This window comes from Paramisgurnus dabryanus, chromosome 15 (genome assembly GCF_030506205.2).
Source record: "Paramisgurnus dabryanus chromosome 15, PD_genome_1.1, whole genome shotgun sequence".
Taxonomy (NCBI): Eukaryota; Metazoa; Chordata; class Actinopteri; order Cypriniformes; family Cobitidae; genus Paramisgurnus; species Paramisgurnus dabryanus.
Window position 1 is genome coordinate 9,979,055 of NC_133351.1, and position 22,746 is coordinate 10,001,800.

At 37.4% G+C, this 22,746-nt stretch overlaps 1 protein-coding gene across 2 annotated transcripts in view; it reads left to right on the forward strand.

Annotated features, from left to right (window-relative positions):
* LOC135733466 (receptor tyrosine-protein kinase erbB-4) overlaps positions 1-22,746 on the forward strand; it is a 457,412-nt gene that overhangs the window by 417,684 nt on the left and 16,982 nt on the right. For both annotated transcript variants that reach the window (XM_065252090.2, XM_065252091.2), the window contains exon 21: positions 22,319-22,474. In XM_065252090.2, the coding sequence (XP_065108162.1) occupies positions 22,319-22,474 (156 nt within the window). The remainder of the gene's footprint in view (positions 1-22,318; positions 22,475-22,746) is intronic.

A 22,746-nucleotide genomic window follows, 5' to 3' on the forward strand; every position in this document is an offset into this window, starting at 1 on the left:
TCAAGCAGAAACGTTTTTTTTTTTGTTTTTATGGGCAGTCAGCGTTATGCGCGCCCGAACGGCTTGCGTTTTTGCCGCCTACGACGCCATGTGTTTTTGCAGGAGCCCGCGGAAGCACCCAGTCATTTGTGTTTTTCCATTGTCCAATCGAATCACCTCTCCCATTGTGGTGATTAAAGTAGCTTGGAACAACTGAAAACTGCACTCACTCACTGTATCCTGTGTGTTTGTGCACCTCTCACTCTTAATAAAGGTCAGAACAAGTGTCCACTTTTTAAAGTTTCTGCTAATATGACAGTTAACAGCAAACCAAAGTTTCAAGAGCGCTCACGCTTCAATATTTTATTGACTTACTGCCCATTGAAAACAATTAAAGGGACATTCCACTTTTTTGGAAAATACCATTTTGAATCTTACCGTTTTGGAATCCATTCAGCTGATCTCCAGGTCTGGCGCTAGCAGTTTTAGCAGCATAGCTTAGCACAATCCATTGAATCTGATTAGACCATTAGCATCGCGCTAAAAATAACCAAAGAGTTTCAATATTTTTCTTATTTAAAACTACTCTTCTGTAGTTACATTGTGTACTAAGACCGACAGAAAATTAAAAGTTGCGATTTTCTAGGCAGACATGACTAGGAACTATACTCTCAAACTGGCATAATAATCAATAACTTTGCTGATGCAACATGGCTGCAGGAGGCGTAGTGATATTACGCACTGCCCGAAAATAGTCCCCTTGATTACTTTCAATAGCAGGGGACTATTTTCGGGCAGTGCGTATATCACTACGCCTCCTATAATCGCAACTTTTTTTTTTTTTGGTCTTAGTACACAATGTAACTACAGAAGAGTCAAGTTTTAAATAGGAAAAATATTAAAACTTTGGTTATTTATTAGTGCAATGCTAATGGTCTAATCAGATTTAGTGAATTATGGTAAGCTATGCTAAAAGTGATAGCGCCAGACCCGGAGATCAGCTGAATGGATTTGAAAAAGGCAAGTTTCAAATGTTTAACTCTAGGGGAGCTGGAAAATGAGCTATATTTAAAAAAAAGTGGAGTGTCCCTTTAAAAAAGGTATAACGCGCTCTGTGTGATCCGGGCCTAATAATATAATACCCTGAGAGACTGGGTGTGAATCAATGATTGTCAGGCTAGAGCTTAAAGGAATATTATAACCAAAAATAAATGTCATCATTTATTCACCCCATGCCACTCTGACCCTGCGTTATATTTAGGGTTGAAAGAAAAGACGACGAAATGTTTCTTTTTTCATGAACTAGCCATATTCATTATCATCAAAGATGATCTTTTAAATTCACAATGTGCTTTAAAAAATTGCAGATTAGTGCTTGCTTTGAACTTAAAATATGAAGCTAAAGTGTGTGTTTTCTACTTCAGGTTTGTTTTCATTTTGTTCTGAAGTACCTGTCTGCCCTCATCTCATGATTGTCTTGTATCTTTCTTTTTATTTATGGCTTGTGCACGAGCAGTCCAGGCTAGTTGTGTGCTGAGAGGGCTGTTGCTCTGAAACACACACACACACACACACACACACACACACACACACACACACACACACACTGGGCATAGTGTTTTAATTTAAACAAGCGTAAGAACAGATGCGCCGTGCCACCTCAAGCAAATACATTTCTTTAATAAATAAATTTTTCTCATTTCAGAAGAGAAGCATTGTTTATTTGTGTGCTATATTTACTTTCTAGGCGTGTGAGCATCAGCATTGGTCCAGAGAAGCTTTTGTGACCTTACTCTTGTTTGGCATCAGGGTTTTGAAATGAATATTGCAGGCATGGCAGTTGTTTGAAAACGAATCTGTTCAATGTTAAATAATTTGTCTGCAATATGTAAGAATAAACTGGCACATACACATATCTAATATCAAATATAATTCTTGTGCATGACAATAGATCTCTATGGATATGTACACATATAGTTTTTTCTGCAGGAGTTTGATGACAGGCGAAAACAGTTAATCATTACTTTTCCCAAAAGGCTTATGCTAAAATTCTTATCATGTCTGCCACAGAGGTTTAGACTCCTCATTTTCGCTGCGGTGCCAGACCAGCCTCAGAGAAAAGGCACGTACACCCCCGTCCACACACGAGCCCTCGGCGCCAAACACAAACTGCAATATTGATTCGCTAGACCAACACCTAACAGACACCAGCGAGCCGGGCTGTGTTTTAAAAAGCAGACAGGTGTGGATTATTTACTGTGGCCTGAGGAAGGCCAGACCTCACTGTGAATCTGTAAACAATTGTTGAGGCCAGGTCAGAGGCAAGGAAGAACTTGGAGAGAAAGACAAACAAAGTGAAAAAAAGAATGGTAAATGGAACAGAGGCCAGCGTGTGTGTAGAAAAAGACATTTGTGGAAATGCTGCTCAAAGCTAAAGCTCGAAGCTGTTTGAGAGTAAATTAATCTCCTGACAAATGAGAATTAAGCTCTGCTTGTGCCTCCATCTAATGCCACATAATGAAAAGGACGATTTTGTGACAGCAGGTACATTTACATTGGAATTGATAGTTTGATTTAAGAACTTTCACACTTTTAATGTGTTTCACATCAAGTGAAGAGAAGTTATGAAAATGATAGCATCACACACAGAGAGAGAGAGAGAGAGAGAGAGAGAGAGAGAGAGAGATTTGGTGACTGTACAGTGAACTCATTGTCATGTTCAAGAAACCAGTTTAAAATGATTCGAGCTTTGTAACATGGTGCATTATCCTGCTGGAAGTAGCCATCAGAGGATGGATACATGGTGGTCAGAAACAATGCTCAGGTAGGCCGTGGCATTTAAACGATCCCCCACACCAATACACCACCACCAGCAGCCTGCACAGTGGTAACAAGGCATGATGGATCCATGTTCTCATTCTGTTTACACAAAAATCTGACTCTACCATCTGAATGTCTCAACAGAAATCGAGACTCATCAGACAAGGCAACATTTTTCCAGTCTTCAACTGTCCAATTGTTCTAGGCCATCCGCCTCAAATTTGTGCGTGTTGTGGCTTCACAAATGCTTTGCTGCATACCTTGGTTGTAACGAGTGGTTATTTCAGTCAAATTTGCTCTTTTATCAGCTTTTATCAGCCCATTCTCCTCTGACCTTTAGCATCAACAAGGCATTTTCGCCCACAGGACTGCCGCATACTGGATGTTTTTCCCTTTTCACACCATTCTTTGTAAACCCTAGAAATGGTTGTGCGTGAAATCCCAGTAACTGAGCAGATTGTCAAATACTCAGACCGGCCTGTCTGGCAGCAAAAACAACCATGCCACGCTCAAAATACAGTTTGGAGTTCAGGAGATTGTCTTGACCAGGACCACACCCCAAAATGCAATGAAGCAACTGCCACGTGATTGGTTGATTAGATAATTGCATTAATGAGAAATTGAACACGTGCTCCTAATAATCCTTTAGGTGAGTGTATATATAGGTATATAAAGTATATAAAACATTTTAAATATATAAAAAAGTATATGTCTTATTTTTATCAATTTTTATTTCTGAAGCTATTTTAGGACAAACGTCTGATGCAAAAGTTGACTCTAAAATTAAATACAGCAATTATTTCCTATGAACTTTTGAATGTCTTTTGGTTAAGTGGCATACAGCAACATCCTTAACCTGATTTCATGTCTAGACGTTTTATGTATGTTTCAAGTATTTTCTAAGTGCTGTTCTATAATAAACTGTTCTGTTCATCTGTTCCAGCAACTAATAAACAGAAAGGGCCTCCAAAAGCTTTAAGTGGATATTAAATTGAAATTTGTTCTGGAAGATACACGAAGGACAACAGTTTTGCTTTTATTCTACATATGTCTCAATTGTATGATTCATGCTTGTAGGTCACAACAGAGGACAAATAATGTCTTTTGGGTGGGGGTGATGCCCCCTCTTCCCTATTGTGGCCACCACACTGTGTTGTTAATGAATTTGGACCCCCATCCCCAGACCTCCACAGGTCTCCAGGTCTCACCTGATGGAAAAGAGCACGTAGGTCTCGCTCCACCCTCACGCCAAGCACATTACCAAGCCCATCTGGTGCCTTGTGCCCCATGCCAAGTACAGCCCAGCCCATCAGGACAAGGTCATGTGTTGCCTTATGTTCTGGCTCACCGTTTCACTCCCCAAAGGCCCAACACCTGAGATCAGATCAGTGCACTACATTGCCAAGTAGCGGTGTCGCGGGAGGAAATTTTTCTGTTAATGTGGATCAAGGTCTCACTTTTAATAAAACTAAAATATGTTCAGTTACTAGTTGCTCGGCACACTAACTTTAATAAAATGAAAATAACCATAATAATAGTTTATAATCAGAATAATTGGGACAACTACGAATTAATATCGTGCCAAATTTTTTGAATATATTTTAGTGTTATGTTATGGCACACCTGCCTCTAATTCTCTTTCTGTCAGCGTCCAGTGTGGTTTCACTGTGGCCCGATTGTCCTTCTCCTGTCTAAGTTCCCTATTGGTATTCTGTCACCCTGAGCCTTGCTGAATGGGTACTGAAGTGTGACGGACAGAAGCCAGACTTAAACACATATACACACACACGAACATACACACTTGAAAACAGACAGGCACATTTAGAATTTAAATACAGGAGATTAAAAACTACCCGCTCATCAGTTGAAAAAACTTTTTTATTAAACTTACACAAGAAAGTCAGACTAGTATTGAGTGTGTCTGTTTGAATGTGTTGCACAGCTGTATGTGTTTAGTGACTTTTTGGCACTTCAAATGCATTTGTGTTATGTACTTTTTTGTGTGGATTTGTGTGACCTTTTTACACATCTTACAACCTGATCTCACAGGAATTCAGATGTATTTTACAAAGTAGTTAATTTGTTTGAATACCTACAATGTGAATTTAATTTTTTTTACATTTATTAAAAAAAATACAGTAATGACACCCCTAACTCCACCTCTAAACATAATGCCAGATGGGGAAAACTGGATTGTAAAAAAATCTAATTTTATTGCATATATCCATACAAATTAGCCCCCTTGTAAAGTAATCTTGGTTTGAAATTTGAGTTTAGGAATGGGGTGCACCGATATATCGACCGATGCTTGCTATGTTTCTCAATGAATTAAGGTGAAATGCCGCTACATCCAAAAGACAGAGTGTTCTGTTACTACTCTGCTAAAGATCATCCAACATTGATCCGACGTCAAAATCTAATGCTGATCCGACGTCAAAATCCAACGTTGATCTGACGCCAAATTCCAACGTTGTTCTGACGTCAGGATCCAACTTTGATCTGAAGTCAAAATCCAACTTTGATCTGAAGTCAAAATCCAACTTTGATCTGAAGTCAAAATCCAACTTTGATCTGAAGTCAAAATCCAACGTTGATCCGACGTCAAAATCCAACGTTGATCCGACGTCAAAATCTAACGTTGATCCGACGTCAAAATCTAACATTGATCCGACGTCAAAATCCAACGTTGATCCGACGTCAAAATCGAACTTAATTTTTTTTACATTTAATTGAAAAAAAAAAATACAGTAATGACACCCCTAACTCCACCTCTAAACATAATGCCAGACGGGGGAAACTGGATTGTAAAAAAAAAAATTTTATGGCATATATCCATCAAATTAGCCACCTTGTAAAGTAATCTTGGTTTGAAATTTGAGTTTAGGAATGGGGTGCACCGATATATCGGCCGATGCTTGCTATGTTTCTCAATGAATTAAGGTGAAATGCCGCTACATCCAAAAGACAGAGTGTTCTGTTACTACTCTGCTAAAGATCATCCAACATTGATCCGACGTCAAAATCTAATGCTGATCCGACGTCAAAATCCAACGTTGATCTGACGCCAAATTCCAACGTTGTTCTGACGTCAGGATCCAACTTTGATCTGAAGTCAAAATCCAACTTTGATCTGAAATCAAAATCCAACGTTGATCCGACGTCAAAATCCAACGTTGATCCGACGTCAAAATCTAACGTTGATCCGACGTCAAAATCTAACATTGATCCGACGTCAAAATCCAACGTTGATCCGACGTCAAAATCGAACTTAATTTTTTTTACATTTAATTGAAAAAAAAAATACAGTAATGACACCCCTAACTCCACCTCTAAACATAATGCCAGACGGGGGAAACTGGATTGTAAAAAAATAAAATTTTATGGCATATATCCATACAAATTAGCCACCTTGTAAAGTAATCTTGGTTTGAAATTTGAGTTTAGGAATGGGGTGCACCGATATATCGACCGATGCTTGCTATGTTTCTCAATGAATTAAGGTGAAATGCCGCTACATCCAAAAGACAGAGTGTTCTGTTACTACTCTGCTAAAGATCATCCAACATTGATCCGACGTCAAAATCTAATGCTGATCCGACGTCAAAATCCAACGTTGATCTGACGCCAAATTCCAACGTTGTTCTGACGTCAGGATCCAACTTTGATCTGAAGTCAAAATCCAACTTTGATCTGAAGTCAAAATCCAACGTTGATCCGACGTCAAAATCCAACGTTGATCCGACGTCAAAATCTAACGTTGATCCGAAGTCAAAATCTAACATTGATCCGACGTCAAAATCCAACGTTGATCCGACGTCAAAATCGAACTTAATTTTTTTTACATTTAATTGAAAAAAAAATACAGTAATGACACCCCTAACTCCACCTCTAAACATAATGCCAGACGGGGGAAACTGGATTGTAAAAAAAAAAATGTTTATGGCATATATCCATAAAATTAGCCACCTTGTAAAGTAATCTTGGTTTGAAATTTGAGTTTAGGAATGGGGTGCACCGATATATCGACCGATGCTTGCTATGTTTCTCAATGAATTAAGGTGAAATGCCGCTACATCCAAAAGACAGAGTGTTCTGTTACTACTCTGCTAAAGATCATCCAACGTTGATCCGACGTCAAAATCTAACGCTGATTCGACGTCAAAATCCAACGTTGATCTGACGCCAAATTCCAACGTTGTTCTGACATCAGGATCCAACTTTGATCTGAAGTCAAAATCCAACGTTGATCCGACGTCAAAATCTAACGTTGATCCGACGTCAAAATCCAACGTTGATCCGACGTCAAAATCCAATGTTGATCCGACGTCAGGATCCAACGTTGATCCGACGTCAGGATCCAACGTTGATCCGACGTCAGGATCCAACGTTGATCCGACGTCAGGATCCAATGTTGATCTTTATTTTCGTGTCATTACAATAGTGTTGTGTCATTACAATGTTGTACAATGGCAATTTGTACAAATTTTATGAGGTGGCTTTCGTATTTATTCATAAGAACACATTTGTTTTACGATTTGCTTTTGCACCTGTGACATTTGGGTTAGGTTATTGTTTTTTTTATGATAATCGTACATATTTGTATGACTCACTTGTACGAATTCTTCTGAATTAGCCACCTCATAAAATATGTAGAATTTCATGTGAGATCAGGCTGGTCATAACCACCACAACATAAACAATACATGCTGCAAGACATAAGTGCTGTTATGTTAGTACTGTTAATTTCTCTTGTGTGTCTCTCTATCTTCTTCCATGTATTCTGCCATATCTTTTTTGCAGCACCTCTCTTTCTCACCACCTGTCAACTTCTTTAACCTCAAGTCCTCCTCATCATTGTGATTATTGCGCTGGTAGTCTTCAGTGGCATGTTTACACAAACTACTTAAACATGCCGCTTTTTGTCAGCCATGTTGTGCCGCTCAGCTTTTAATTAGCCCTTTGTCTGCTTTTTTATTTTTTTCCCATGTTCGCATTGTGTGTTTTTCAAATGCTGGCTTGAAAATTGGTCACTGAGGGAGCTTCACGCTGCCAAACGGAGATCCTTTAACCTTTATTAATGCACAATCCAGTGTCCGGGCTATTAATGACATAATTTCTTATAAGTACTACATTGATAGGGTGAACATATCTTAAGTTTCAGACATGACGGCAAGTTAACTGAAGGGTTCAACTCAAAAACTATAAAGTCTAATGCAGGTGGGGAATGTTTAATGACACACCAACACAAAAAGTTACCAAAGAATCCTTACACTCTTACAAATAAAGATTTATGGGTTCTTGGTCATGGTGTGGTTCCATAAAGAACCTTTAAAGGCGGGGTGCATGATTTTTTGAAAAACACTTTGGAAAAGGGATTCGGTCCATAAACCAAAACACAGTAGCCAATCAGCAGTAAGGGGCGTGTCTACTAAGCGACTCCGTGCCTGGGTTGCGTATGTGTGGGGTGGGTCTATCAAAAGAAGGTCCAGATTCTATTGGGGTAGGGGTGTGTTTGTTTAGGTGATTTTAGATGTCAACATTGGCTTTCAGAGATCATGCACCCCGCCTTTAACTTCTACCAAACCTGCAAAAAAAGGTTTTTTATATGTTCCACAAACTATAAAGGTAACAAAGAAATGGTTATTTCAAGAAGTTGTTACTAGAAGGTTCCTTGGGGAACCAGAAATGGTTCTCATATGACATAGCTGCAAAGAAACCTTATTAGCACTTTTTTAAGATCTTAAGAAGTCTCCCCACTTTCCTGTCATATGTGCAATGCCTCCAGGCAGCTATTTTAGTTATACAAGACCAAGTCCTATATACTTGAACAGGGCAAGACGCTTTAAAAATGCTAGCTGGGATTATGCTACGAATAATTGACGACGAGCTGTTGAATTATTAGAAAATAATACACACCAAAGGTGATGTCGTGCCGTTACACCACAGGTGTGCATTATTTTCGGATACTTCAAAGGGCCGGAATAAATCCTTCCACTTATACCACGGTTTTCCACAGACATTGCCTGGTGGTTTATTTTAGACATTTGATATGACGTGTCCTTTTATAAAAAGTTATGTATAGACAGTTTCAGCAGTAACACCATAAACAAGCGGCTTTCGCGGTCCGCAAGTAACTTCCGGTAAACTCCGCTAATAATAAATAACAACAAAGTACTTTAAAGATACTTTATTTATATGACAAGCAAAAAAACAACACATAGATTACCTAGGAAATCAAAACATTTATTATTTTCGACGAGGCATTTGTTCAAGAGATCAGTTTAGCAACTAGTCAGACCATTAAAAAAACGAAACCTGAAGTAAAGTTCGGATCCATACGTGTATCACGTGCGTCCGATGAAACCGTCTATACCCATAGCACATTTGCCATAAAATAAAACAAACATTGCAAAACACTACCTTGATAATACTGTATCTGTAGTCTGCCTCGATTTGGTCTTTCCAACATGTCTGTGTTCCCAGACAGTCAACTTTATGTACGAGGCCAAAGCCCCAATTTCTTCCCAATAAGAGTCAACTGACAAAGGTCCCCAGTGTGATTGAAGTTATAATCAATAGGTATACACCCTGCTTCCCATTTTGTTGATTGTCATAATTTTTTAAAGGAGTGTGGTCCACAGACAGGTTTAAAATTAATGGAGTGCTTTGAAAGGACGTAAAACAGCTCCGAATGGACATTTGGAAAACTGATGATGACACCTTTAAAACTAATTATGGGTTAGCCAATCACGCAATCCCACGCTCTGCAGCACTGAAGTAGCAGGCATGGGTAATTTATCTCGGGTGAGGAACGATGACTGATTTTTATCCCAGTCGGATGTGTTTACAGCTGAAAGAGAGTCTGAGGAAAGCAAGAGAAATCGGATGGCGAAAACAGATCCTCACGGGTCACCTTCCTTGATCTTTACTCACAGATTATTCTCAGTCTTATTTTATAAGCGCACAGAGCTCCGCAGAGACAGGAGCCGCACGCAAGGATTTAGGTTTTGAATTCTAAGATGTTTAAATGACTGCAGTGGCAGAACACTTAATAGGTGTCAAAGATAATTTAAATATGTCTTCCGGGAAATGGAGGACACAATTCATAAGGTCAAAAGTAAGTTAATTTAATCATAACAGTTTATAGAGAGAAGACGGTACAGGCGTGGAGAAAGTAATCCGATAATGATGAAACTGGAGAATCGTTTCATTCCTTATAATCTCTCCGTTTTAAAACACAATAACTACACATGGAAATCCTTTTCATACAGTATGTGTGGAAGTACTACTGCTTTACAAGAGTTTTTAAAAGAAAAGTTCGCCCAATTTTTTTTTTTTAAATGCAATCCCTCTCATATTATCCCAAACCTGAAATATATTTTCTCTCTTTTGTGAAACAAATTTTTATGTTGCTCTCTTATGGCGCTTTTCCATTGCATAGTACCCCAGTTTTTGGATCAGGTCGGGTCAGTTACCTCACTGGGTTTGGTTAGCTTTTCCATCGAGTTTAGTAACACTTCGGAGTGGGAGGGATTATAGGTGTGTTATATTTGCGCTGCCTTCTGCTGTGTCATCATACAAGTGAGAGTGTTGTTGTACATTCCCATACATTCATTTATTTCTCAGTCTGCCACAAATTAAATTGACCACCACAAATAGATGTTTGCACATCGTTTATCACTACCTCTCTCTCACATGACAGTTTCTGTACAAACAACCGTGGCTTCAGTCGATGCTCCGCTGAGCCACATTTAAGTTGCATTTAAGCATATACATGCATCACGAACGTGCCGCCACAAACTGCAAGTCTGGAAAAAGAAACTGTTTTGGTGTTTCTGATTCTCAACCTGTGTATGTTTTTCATCGCTAAAATGGAGTTTGGGAACTTACAGCAAAGCACAGATGACAACAGGTTTACACGAGACAGCGCAAGCTAGCATGAAGGTAAAGCTATTCTTTATTCTCTCAGACCAATCAGTTATCTACAGTGTTTTTTGGTATTAGCTCGGGTTGCTTTGAACCCCAACCGAGGTGGTACTAAAAAAGGTATTGAGTACTATGTCCTGCAATCAGTGGAAACGCTCCCAAAAGTAAGCTGACCCAAACCAAACCGTGGGGTACTATGCAATGGAAAAGCGCCATTACATGAACAAAGCTGGAAGTGGGTTCTTCATGGTGATGCCATAGAAGAGAAAAAAAATCACTTTAGCGAGATTAATGACAAAAAACCCGGGGCACCAGGCGCATGGTCAAAAAGAGTTGTACCTATTGGGGCAATACACCAATCAGAGTCTCTTATTTTCAGACTGGACGTGAACATGATAAGTGCGTCGGGCATAACCTAGCAAAAAAAAAAACACTTGCGCCGTGCCAATCGTCGCATTGTGCAGAGTTTAAGATAGGGCCCAACAGTGATTTAAATCATAAACAAGAAAATTTTTGTGCAGTTTAGCTATTCGTATACACATCAACAGCGGTGTGGTTTTTTTTTGTCATTTTGATTTGTCCAATTTTTTAATAATTTTTTTATACGTTTGACAGACTGCATATAAAGCCAACTAAACTAAAAAGCACCTGATTTATAGTTGTCCCTGCTTTGGCTAGTCCTAAATAGACACTGCACACTTTATAAACTCTCAAAAAACATTTAAACTCCCCCTTGCCGTTACGAAGAAATATCGATGTGTAATTAAACGGGAGTGTTCTTGTTTAGCTGATCAGCTCTTCCATAAAGACATTCACGTTGTCTTTGGAGTTTGTCACACTGATGCATACAACAATCTGTGTAACTCTATCAGCACATTCACTGCATTAATAGACTGTGTGAGCCATTGATTTCTAATTACACTGAAGTCCACTCTGGGGATAAATATTGTGTGGAGCGGCCATCTTGTGGCTTATTGTAATCAGAGTTGCTATTGATTGTCTGTCTGGGCTTCAGAAGTAATCGGTTTTAAATACACTGGGACCAGAGAATGGGGCAGAACGGCCTGTGCTTTGACTGTGCAATGGGCTCAGCTTTAGTCCAGCAAGAAATGCAGAACAACTAAAGGAAACTGCAGTGCACTGCTTGGACACCCACATGAGACAGAAAGACAATAAACGTGAGAGTGTATATATTTTAACATGAAGATTTTAAATCTGTGTTCTGGTAATGTTATCACGACTTTTGTGTGAGAGAATTGGGCTCTGTTCGGAATCTGTTAGCTAGCTTGTTGCATGGCAAAAGTAAATGTCTTAATTGGTATTTTTGCAACATGATCTCTGGGAAAGTCGCGTTATAGTCACGCAAAAATATATTGATTTATTTGTGTGCATGTCACGAAATCCAGCTTTTTTCGTGACTTGAGCACGAATGACAATCGCATGAATTTCTATAAATAGTCCGGGGCATGTATGTATTGTTTTCTCATTTTTAATTCATTGTCGCTTAAGGTTGGGGTTAGATTTGGGTTTAAGTTAGGATGTAGTTTTATGTAATGGTTTCTACATGTTTTTCTTCCGCTTTTAAAACTATTCTCTCCTGGAGTTGGGGTTAGAGTTGGGGTTTGGATATCTAAAAATGTAACAGAACCCTAACCCCAAGCGACAATGGTAAGAAAATAGAAAAAAACATTGGGTCTCATTCACTAAGCATGCGTACGCACAAATTTGTGTGTGAGATGTACGTACAGATGTTTTCACGAACAAATCTTGATTTAACAAAATTTTCGTATCAAAACATAAAACCACTTGTAGGCAATAATCACGTACGCTATAATCAAATACTAATTATAACCTTTATAATAATGTTGATATATAAAATGTACATGATTATATTTTATATTATTATGTTTTCTGTAAGGCTACATGATCTATTATTATTATTATTATTATTATATAGGCCTACATTATATTATACATTATTTTAGCCTACTTATTTTTTATGTAAGGGATAATGTAGAGGCAGCCGGTAGTTATCGGGAAATAAGCCCCGACAGTGTGATCAGGACCCGACGCGAAGCGGAGGGTCTTGTATCACACTGAAGGGGCTTATTTCCCAATAACTACCGGCTGCCTCTACATTATCCCGCTTATTACACGGCTACTTGCCACATAAGAAAAAAAACTGGACATGAATATGAATTTGAAACATTTTATTGGCATATTTGTTTTAAATTAACATTTTTATCCTTCCGCGAAACTTTGCACAGATGCATAAAATGATCGTAATACCTTATTAAGATCCTCTGCTTCATACTTGTCTGTCTCCATTTTTTTCTCTTTAACCAGTCTTTGAGAAGTTTTAATGCCCATTCTGTATTTTTTTGTGTGTTGGCTTCGTAGCTGTCATGCTCTATTTTGTCAAGTTCAGTCTCAATAAGCTGTCTGTGTCTTGTCGTGGTTGTCGAGTGTTTGTCACAAGATGGCGCCAAACAGACAGTAATCTTTATTGATCTTTATTGGCACGGAGCGATTTTACTCGTGCAAGTAGTCCGGCTATGCGTTATTATTTTGGAGTGGTTATTATTTGAAAAGAATGAACCTGCAAATGTCTCAACTGACCAATCAGAATCAAGCATTCCAGAGAGCCGTGTAATAAATATATTTAATATATAAAGAAGATGCGACAGCAAACCTCCCAAATAAAAAATGCAAAGCAAAAGGGAACTTTATCAATAATAAATATGATCTTTGATGGATTATTTTTGGCGGATTTCTTTTCAAGCTTTTTTACTTCTATGACAAATTGCCCAAAATTTTCTGTGGACCAGCGCTGCGCTTCGGAAAGCCCTTACATGGAGTTGATTTGGGTGTGTTTTATGCAAATTACCAACCTTTTGCATGCGGCCGCTCATGTAGAACACTTCACATTCACTAACGTAAGAACAAGTGTAAGAAGAAATGTGCGTACGCAGGTGTTGTGAATTAGGCGGAAAGTTTTCGTCAGAAAAAACTTATGCAATTATTAGTAAATGAGACCCACTGAGAAAACAATACATAAAATGAAACGAAAAAGAAAGTCGTGCCACGGACACAAGAAACTATAGAAAATAGAGTGTCACGAAAAAAACAATTGTGCTTAAGGCACGAAAAAAAGCTAAAATCTCGTGCCATGGACATAAGAAAAAGGCAGTTGTGATCAAGACACGAAAAAAAGCTAAAATCGCGTGCCATTGACACAAATAAATCAATAAAATTTTGCGTGACTATAACATGACTTTCCATGGGATCAGTCTGTATTTTTTTCATGGTTTCTAATAGAAATATCTAAAAAACATTCAAATCAAGATGCATTAATTGCTTCTCAAGTTAATGTCCATGTAAATTCATTTCATAAATTAAATGTATTGCAGAATCCTTCCTATTTTTCCAATAAATCTAATTATTTTATTTACTAAGTGTTATTTTAAACATTCAAATTTGTTTGGGTGGTTAATATCATATTTTTCTGTGGTGTGAAAAACTAAAAACACATTTATTATTAGACTTTACACAGACTTTAAGTATTTGTTTCTGTATTTGTAAAACTTAAAAAAGTGTCAAGAAAATTTTACTTGAATTAAGTACTTAATAAGCAGGTCTAATTATACAGTAAGTCTAATTCAAATATTTTTTGTATTTTTGTACTGTTTAATACATAATACATCATAATGTACTGTAAAGACCATTGTATAAAAAAAAATTTAATCTGGATTTCACAAACAGGGTCACATATATTTGCCAGATGCTTTTATCTAAAGCGACAAGCTATAGATTGTATCTGTATGCGTGTTTCCTACCCAATACTTCAAACCCACAATCTTTTTTGTTTGTTTGTGTGGCATAACTGAGCTGGACATAACAGAATTGTCTCAACCAAAAGTATGGGGATTTAGGGAACGAGATTCATGAATTTTTGGAAGTTTCAACAATTTGAAACTTGGTCATTATTTTCGCAGTGCTAGTGGCACATCACTTACACGTTTCTTTAACTCAAGCAGATGTGTGGACAATAGATGTGGGTGGTTCCAGGGTCCGCCCACAGCCAGACGTAGACATCGATCAAATAAATTTCATATCCGACCATGGCCGGCAAATTGTTTACGACGAAATGCATTCCAGGACAATCCTATCGACTGAACCTTTGTCTGCTTGCCTTCAATAAGATCATAAATAAGAATGTCAGGGGGGCGCCTTCGTATTTTCTGAGTGGGAAGTGATTTTCTCCTGAGACCATAATGTATTGCCCTCGAGAGCACTCCAGCTCCTTCTCTCTCTCTCTCTCTCTCTCTCTCTCTCTCCCTGTGGTCTTAATGCTAAAACAGCTGTTTTTTTCCTTGTCTCTCATCAACAAATCACACAGCTGAAATGAGAAGAGCCATTGCTATAAAGGCACATCTGTGTATCTTCTTTGGTTTGTTTAATTTGCATCCACTTTCGTAATGAACACTAATGATCGCACTGTAGCGTAATACCAAATTTGCTCACTGTCTAATTGTCTCAAAAATTGAGAAGATTATTGAGTGTACTGCATGCAAGACTCTTGAAAACGTCTCTTGCGCTCATACCCAATAGGCACATCCACAACCATACATGTAGCTTTTTCAACGTCGTATATGTAATTTAAGCAAACCTTAAAAAGATTTTTTACCGTGATACATACATATTCGATTCCTCTCCACTTAAGCTCTACAAACTAAGAGGTAATAGCATTTTAGATGACAATTAATGTTAATGTAGGCTCATTTATCTTTGAATAAACCCTGTCAGAGGACCATGTCATTTGTGAGTACCTGAGGGAGGGAGGACAACCGAATGGTCATGCGTACCTACTTTCCATCTCTGCCTGTTAGTGACAGTGATCAATGATTTTGTTTGTGATTTCATGAGAGCATCTAGGTGGAGGTGTTAGTGTTGTATGGTTTTTCTGTGTCTAGTGTGGGACAGATTTGGGACTATAATTAAAATCTGTTTGTTTAAGTGGACTGACTGGACCATTGAGTTTGGGCTGGGCTGTCTGCTTGTCCAACCAAAGGCAGATGGAGGGTGTGTGAGAAACCCCGTTGCCATTTCTGTTTGCACAGAAAGATTCGACTTCACTAACCTCACAAATTTCTTCCAGCAAATTGTTCCCCCTCATAAAGCTCATAGTATTAATCTTTTTGAAACAAAACAATTTGAACACGGATCTGCACCCATAAATGTGTGCAATGTGCATCAGGCTGTTAGTATTGGTCAGCTGAGGCCAAGATTAGTTTCTTACTTGCTAATAGTGTATGTGTTGAAGGTTTTGTATATCTGGATGTGATAAAGCACCATATGAAATGTGAGAGTATTGGTGGGCGTAAAGATAAACAACTTTTTCCTTCATCTTGGACAGAGAGTGTAATCCCCACATCACTACTTTCGCATTACACTTGTATGCTGTAAAATGCCTGCACGCACAGCTGTGAACAGATTTGTGTATTTTAAAGCAGCAGCCGTAGTCAACTCACACTAATTATCATTTCTTCCTCCACCCTTTATAAGCACATGTGGACTAAAAGCCTTTTATAAGAGACCACTGACCTCAACCCGCGGAGAGACTAAAGGCTTTTGTTTCATTTATCATTTTCAACCAATCACATTCACACAATTCCCATCTATGCCTTTACTAACCAGGAGCACGGTTTAGTTAATCACCACTTAAAACTGTGCAAGATGCATTAGGTAAGATGATGTTTGGATGTAGATAGAAGTCCATTAGATAACATTGATGGTAGACTTGGGGAAGCAGAATTATTTGAAATAAATGGTCCAATTAAGTTGTCTATACACAGTTTAAGCTCTCAAGGTCATAGCGTGGACAAATCATCTGATTTTTAGACATGAACAAGCTTGATGTACATGCATTGTAATTTTTTCGAACAAACAATGGAAAGGTCATTTTAGTCTTTACAGTTTAGGAAGTAGGGGACGCTGGGGCACAACCTAACGCTTTTTGGTTTTGGCTCAATCTTTAAAAAAATATTTGAGTTTGATTTAATTATATTTTTACACAAGCAACACACAGATCTCTGCTACAAATGAACATTTGAAGTTTGTTTCTAGTACTTACCATTCTTTGACAATTACACCAAACGTGACAGAAGTGCAAACATTACAACTTACCCCATAGGTGGGGTTAATTGTAACAGGCAGGGGGTTAGTTGTAACACTTACTAAAAATTAAGTTTGCAGGGAAATATTTCAGGAATATTTTGTCTGTATACTTGAAGTGGATATTGTTTATATATCCGTCTATAATAGACATGTATACACACTGTATTCATTCATCCAGTCCTTTTCTAACAATAGTTCAATTATAAATGGATACAAATGTCTAAATATGTGAGAAAAAGCAGCACAATTATGCTAAAAAAATGTTTTATTTGTGACCCAGTCTGTAATAACCATACTATAGTTTCAAAATCAAATTCTGAGATAATGAGCATCAAAGTTTGATTTTAGCCATTCATTTCATTATGATTTTAATCTTTGACGTGACCTTATTCAATCAATATTAAAGATATGAACAAAAATACATTTGACACACGATTTTTGATAAGACAGGCACATTTATTTTGTTGGCAACCAGCAATCATTCGTGTGTAGCCTATTTAAAACAACGGCAAGAATTACGCTAACGCTAGCGGTTTTCATATCGTAAGTGCTGAGGGGTTAGTTGTAACACAGCGTTACAATTAACCCCACTCGGTCAAAATATTTTCAAGCCCACCAAAAAAGTTGCTAAGAGCTGCAGACATATTTCAAAACTATGCTATGTTTTAGTCAACAAGACACTGATTAATATGACATAAGATTTGATTTTTGATATCTTACACCCAACTTAGAAAATGAAAAAAAAACATATGATGAAAAACTTACATGTACTTACATGCCACCAAAACCTTTTTTTTTTAAGTTGTAGGAAGTGTTCGTAACCTACAGTGCAAAAGACTTTAACTTTATTAGCAGACCTTATAATAAAATAGGCTCATGATATAACAGCTTTTAAATTCACTGTGTGGCTATAATAACACATTGTAACTGTAAAGTGCTCCACGTTCACATTTACATAATTATGTAGATTTTTAGCCACTACAATTTCAAATACATATCTGATTTAAAGACATTAAGCACAGATAGGTGCTACTAATGCTTTGATTTTATAAACCTCTCTCTCTCTCTCTCTCTCTCTCTCTCTCTCTCTCTCTCTCTCTCTCTCTCTCTCTCTCTCTCTCTCTCTCTCTCTCTCTCTCTCTCTCTCTCTCCCCCTTGTGACTCTCGTTCATACCTAAAATCTTTGTCTCTTTATCGAAAACCATCTTGGCAACCAATTAGTCTTTTCTTTATTGTTGTTATTAGGTATCAACGTCTTTAACCACATAAAAACCCATTGGGTAAAGGCTTGCATTAACCCTTCCTGCTATGTACTTACACAACTTGATTGAAAGATTTTCTTTTTGACAGCTGATGCAGTCATATAATTGCATTCACTTGGTCTCTAATATGGTTTTAGTCATGGGTCTGGAGTGTTAACATTACTGCAAACTAGTCAGTGTTCTCATTTTTTTTACGTTAAGTTTGGTAATCTCGGGTTTACCTATTATATTGCAATGATTGCCATCTAGTTAGGAATTAATAGGAATATCTAGCAGATTTGAATATTTAAAAAAAAAACAGTAAATGTTTATTTCTTTGCAATTCACCTTCAAAAGTATAGCGGAAGATTTTTCCTAATTTTTTAAAAGAATTTTTTAAGAGAGAGAGAGCATGCACAAGCCTAGTTCTTCTCATCGCTCTGTTTACAAGTTGCTGTCGGCATGTTTACTGTGTTTGCGCGGTTCGTGACTTGTGCCGCTAGCATCGCTAATCATAGCTTACATCAACTTTTACTAGCAGTGATTTTAAATGGATTTCTCCAAATAATGTAACATGACAAACTTTACCTGTCGAGTAGAAACTTCATGTGGGAAGTAGGGCTGGGTATCGATTCAGATTTTCCAGATGGATTCAATTTCGATTCACAAGCTGTCAAATCGATTCAATTTCGATTCTCGATTCATTTTTCGATTCCGGTTCTCGGGCCGGTTTTTATATCGATTCAACTCAATAAATATAGATTAAATACAAATACTATACTAATAAAAAGAACAGTGAACAGCAGGTTACAAGTGGGTAATTATTAAAATCGATGAAGCACCTGAAACCGCCATTTTAAGCACTGAATTAATGAATAACAGGCTTGCCTCTCGCTCCTTGGTAACCTCGCGCAAAGCAAAAAATAGGGTTACATCTAGTGAAGAAGACTAGTAATTCGATTAACGTTAATCTTTTTTTCAATGTTTGCAGAAATAAATATGAAAGAAAAAAATTGATTCTGCTCTTTGAGAATCGATTCTGAATCGACCACATTTTAAAAAACGATTAATCGGAAAATCGATTTTTTTTTTGCCCAGCGCTAGTGGGAAGCCCAACCTGTGCTTTTAGCGCACGCCAGCATGTGAAATAGTCTCCCAAAAACACTCTGGTCTTGTTTCTTTCTTCAGAGATCTTTCTCTTCTTGTCATACAATTAGACACTTTGTTGCGACCCTCAGACTTTTTGAAAAAACACGATGAGAACGTGAGCTTCAATAAATGTCTGAAACCGTAGACCACCACACATATCCACCTGAAAGTCCGCATGTGCAGAAAGCAAACTTAGGGACAAGCACGTACGACGGCCTTACGTAAACATATCACCAGAATGATTGACAACTGGGATGAACAATAGTCTTGATGATCCATCTGGAAAAAGAAAATCTTCCGCTATACCTTTAAGCAACAAAATCCACTCTTTTGCAAAGTACTGTAGGTCTTTATAATCACATTTAAACATCTACGTCTTCAGCAGACTTATTTTAAATATTTAAAATAAGTTTAATAAAAAGTAAATGGCATCATAAGTAAGTGGCATTTGGTTTGTTTATAAAATGTTGTACTTAATTCAGCATGTTTTTATGGTTGAGAGTTCCGTTATGTCAGTGTTAAAATTAAGGATAATAAAGAGTCAGTTGTTGGTTGTTTCTTGAAAAGAGCAAAATGAGGTACATATACATTTTTAAAGGATACATCATAAAGGGTACTAATATGTTGTATATATATCTTTATCTTCTTCATAGAAAAGAATAGGTTGTAACTTACAGATATGTATACATTGTAAAGTACAGATATGTATACATTCGCTACCAATATGTATCTTTGAGATACTAATATGAACTCTTTAGGTGCAAAGGTGTACTGAAAGAGGTACCACCCCATTGACAGCTAGGAATCATTTTTAACCATTTTTCTGATGGTATAAAACCAGAGGTCTTCAACCCTGGCCATGAGGACCCACTATCCTGCAAAGTTTAGTTCCAACCCAGCTCCAGCACACCTGCCTATAATTTACAAGTGATCCTGAAGTTTGGAGCTAAACTCTGCAGGACAGTGGGTCCCCAGAAGACCTCTCGTGTAAACCATGCCCCTAATATGTGACACATTGGCCGTTTCTCAATTCCAAGAATGCAAAGAATGGACTTGTGTTCTCGTGGAGACTGGTCTTGCCGGGCAACCTTGGAAAAACGAACTTGGAAGGATGCGAGGACAGATAGTTTGAGCGAGAATTAAAATGCGCTTGTGTTGTGATCTTCCTGTTGGCTTATCGGCATATTTTAACCAAATTCAAAATTCATAACATGATAAACATACATTGCTGCATTTTTGTCATTTTTAAATGCGTAAATAAAAAATATTAAGGCCTAAATTTGCAAATCCCTTGTATATGTAAATGTACATTTTAGCAAAACACACATTTCCGCATTTTTATTCCCTTCTTAAAATGTTTACAAGCAAATGTTTGCTTTTACCAGCTCTCTCCTGATACCAAAACTAAAATTATAATATCAAATAAAAGACAAAATGTGCATAAAAGACACAAATAATACATTAATAAGACAAAAGAATGCTCAATATACGCAAAATGAATTTTATTTTATATTTATAAAACAGACACAACTAAATTTTTTTTTTACACATAAACTGTACAATTTCCAATATTATGCAGGTTTTCTGCTTCATTGCAGTTTCTTTAAAGATGCAATTTTAGGCTATTGTTATTAGGAAATATAAAAATATAGTTATGAGTAGCACCTCCTTCCTTACTCATCGTTTTGCTGCAATGCTTATGGGACTTTGAGCGGGTTATGATTGCACAAGTCTGCATTCGTTGCATCCCCAATATCAAGAACACCTACCTGTAGGTACTTCCATGCATTCTCTGTTCTTGAGTATTGAAACTGCACTTTGATGGTTGATGGTTGATGATGAAAGCGGGGACACAAGAATGTAAGATCGCATAACAACGCATATTGAGAAATTGGGATTGTCAACTGTGTCTAAAGCAACATGAAATAATGCTTTACAGATGATGCACAGTAGTAACTATAACATCTCTACCTTATATAGATATCATTTTTACATTATTAACAGCTTAAAAGCAAAGTGAACTGTGTCCTCATTGGAAAAAAATCACATATGATGCATTACACTGGACTTCAGTTGTGTTTTCTACAAGCTAATCTCTCTCTCAGTAAAACCATTTTGCCACACGCTGTCCCAGCCTCTTCACCAATCACATTAAGATTTAAATTTCATCCAGCCTCCAGCTCAAGGACACTTGAAAGCCTGTTGGAGGAAAGAACCGAGTGGCTGTTTTCTCACGAATGGAGACTCGCGTCCTGTGAAAGGGCTTCAGTGCAGCCGCTCGGACTTAAATCGATTACGCGCAATGTTCGCTCCTCCAGAAAATTGATGTCTGGGGTTTTCGTTGTTTTGCAATACATGGCAACGCCTGAGAAGAGACTCGGCGCTTATCAGTGTGAACAATTTCCATGAATAAAACCACAGCGGTTTTCAAAGTTAATCCCCCTATGAAGCATCTTTGAAAGTTATAACAGAGTAAAAAAAGCTTTTTTATTGGTAAATTCACTAATAAATTCACTAAAATGTTGTTTTACAGTTTCTCTAGCCTTTACATTTTGACTATATAATAATGACATTTTTATTATTTATTTCATTTATATAATTCACTTGTTGTTATTAAAGGTGTAAATTAAATATTATTAAAGAGACATTTTTGTTATTCATGTCAGCAGTAATGTACTAAATGAGATAATGATGAGTATAAATGCGACATGTAATACATGGCAAAACATTGATTTAAATGAACTCACCTTTATGGCTTTAAAGTGGCCTACATGATTTGATCTTTTATCATTACACTAATGCAGAATTACATGAAGAATGTGTTTAGATAATGGAAGGTAATGACGGTATCATCAGACATCATGTGATTGTATTAGATGATAATAGACACTGTAGATGATATTGTAATTCTAAGCAGTGATTTTGATCGCTAGACAACTATTGGATTATTGCTACAATACTTAATGATGATGACCATTATTTCATGGTCTGATTTTGTGTGTAATTGTGTGTGTTGTTGTTTTCAGGGTATGATGTACTTGGAGGAAAGGAGACTTGTGCACCGAGATCTAGCAGCCCGAAACGTCTTAGTGAAGTCACCCAATCATATCAAGATCACTGACTTCGGTTTGGCTCGTCTCCTGGATGCAAATGAGAAGGAATATAATGCAGATGGCGGCAAGGTTAGTGTCACATGACTACAGCAGAGTAAATGGCATGCTTTTTTTACTCTTTTGTGTAGCGTCTGTTAACATATGCACTTTGTGTTGAAAGAACACGTGTTTATTCAGTACAGCGTACTGAGTCATTACAAGATTGCTGTGCTTAATATACATCCCTTGGGTTTAAAAACACAGTCATGAATAACAGGCTAATTATTGGTGCTTCTACTACCCCTTTGTTATAAACCTCCAATCCTACAGCAGGTGTTAATTTTCGGTACTTAGATGGTCCT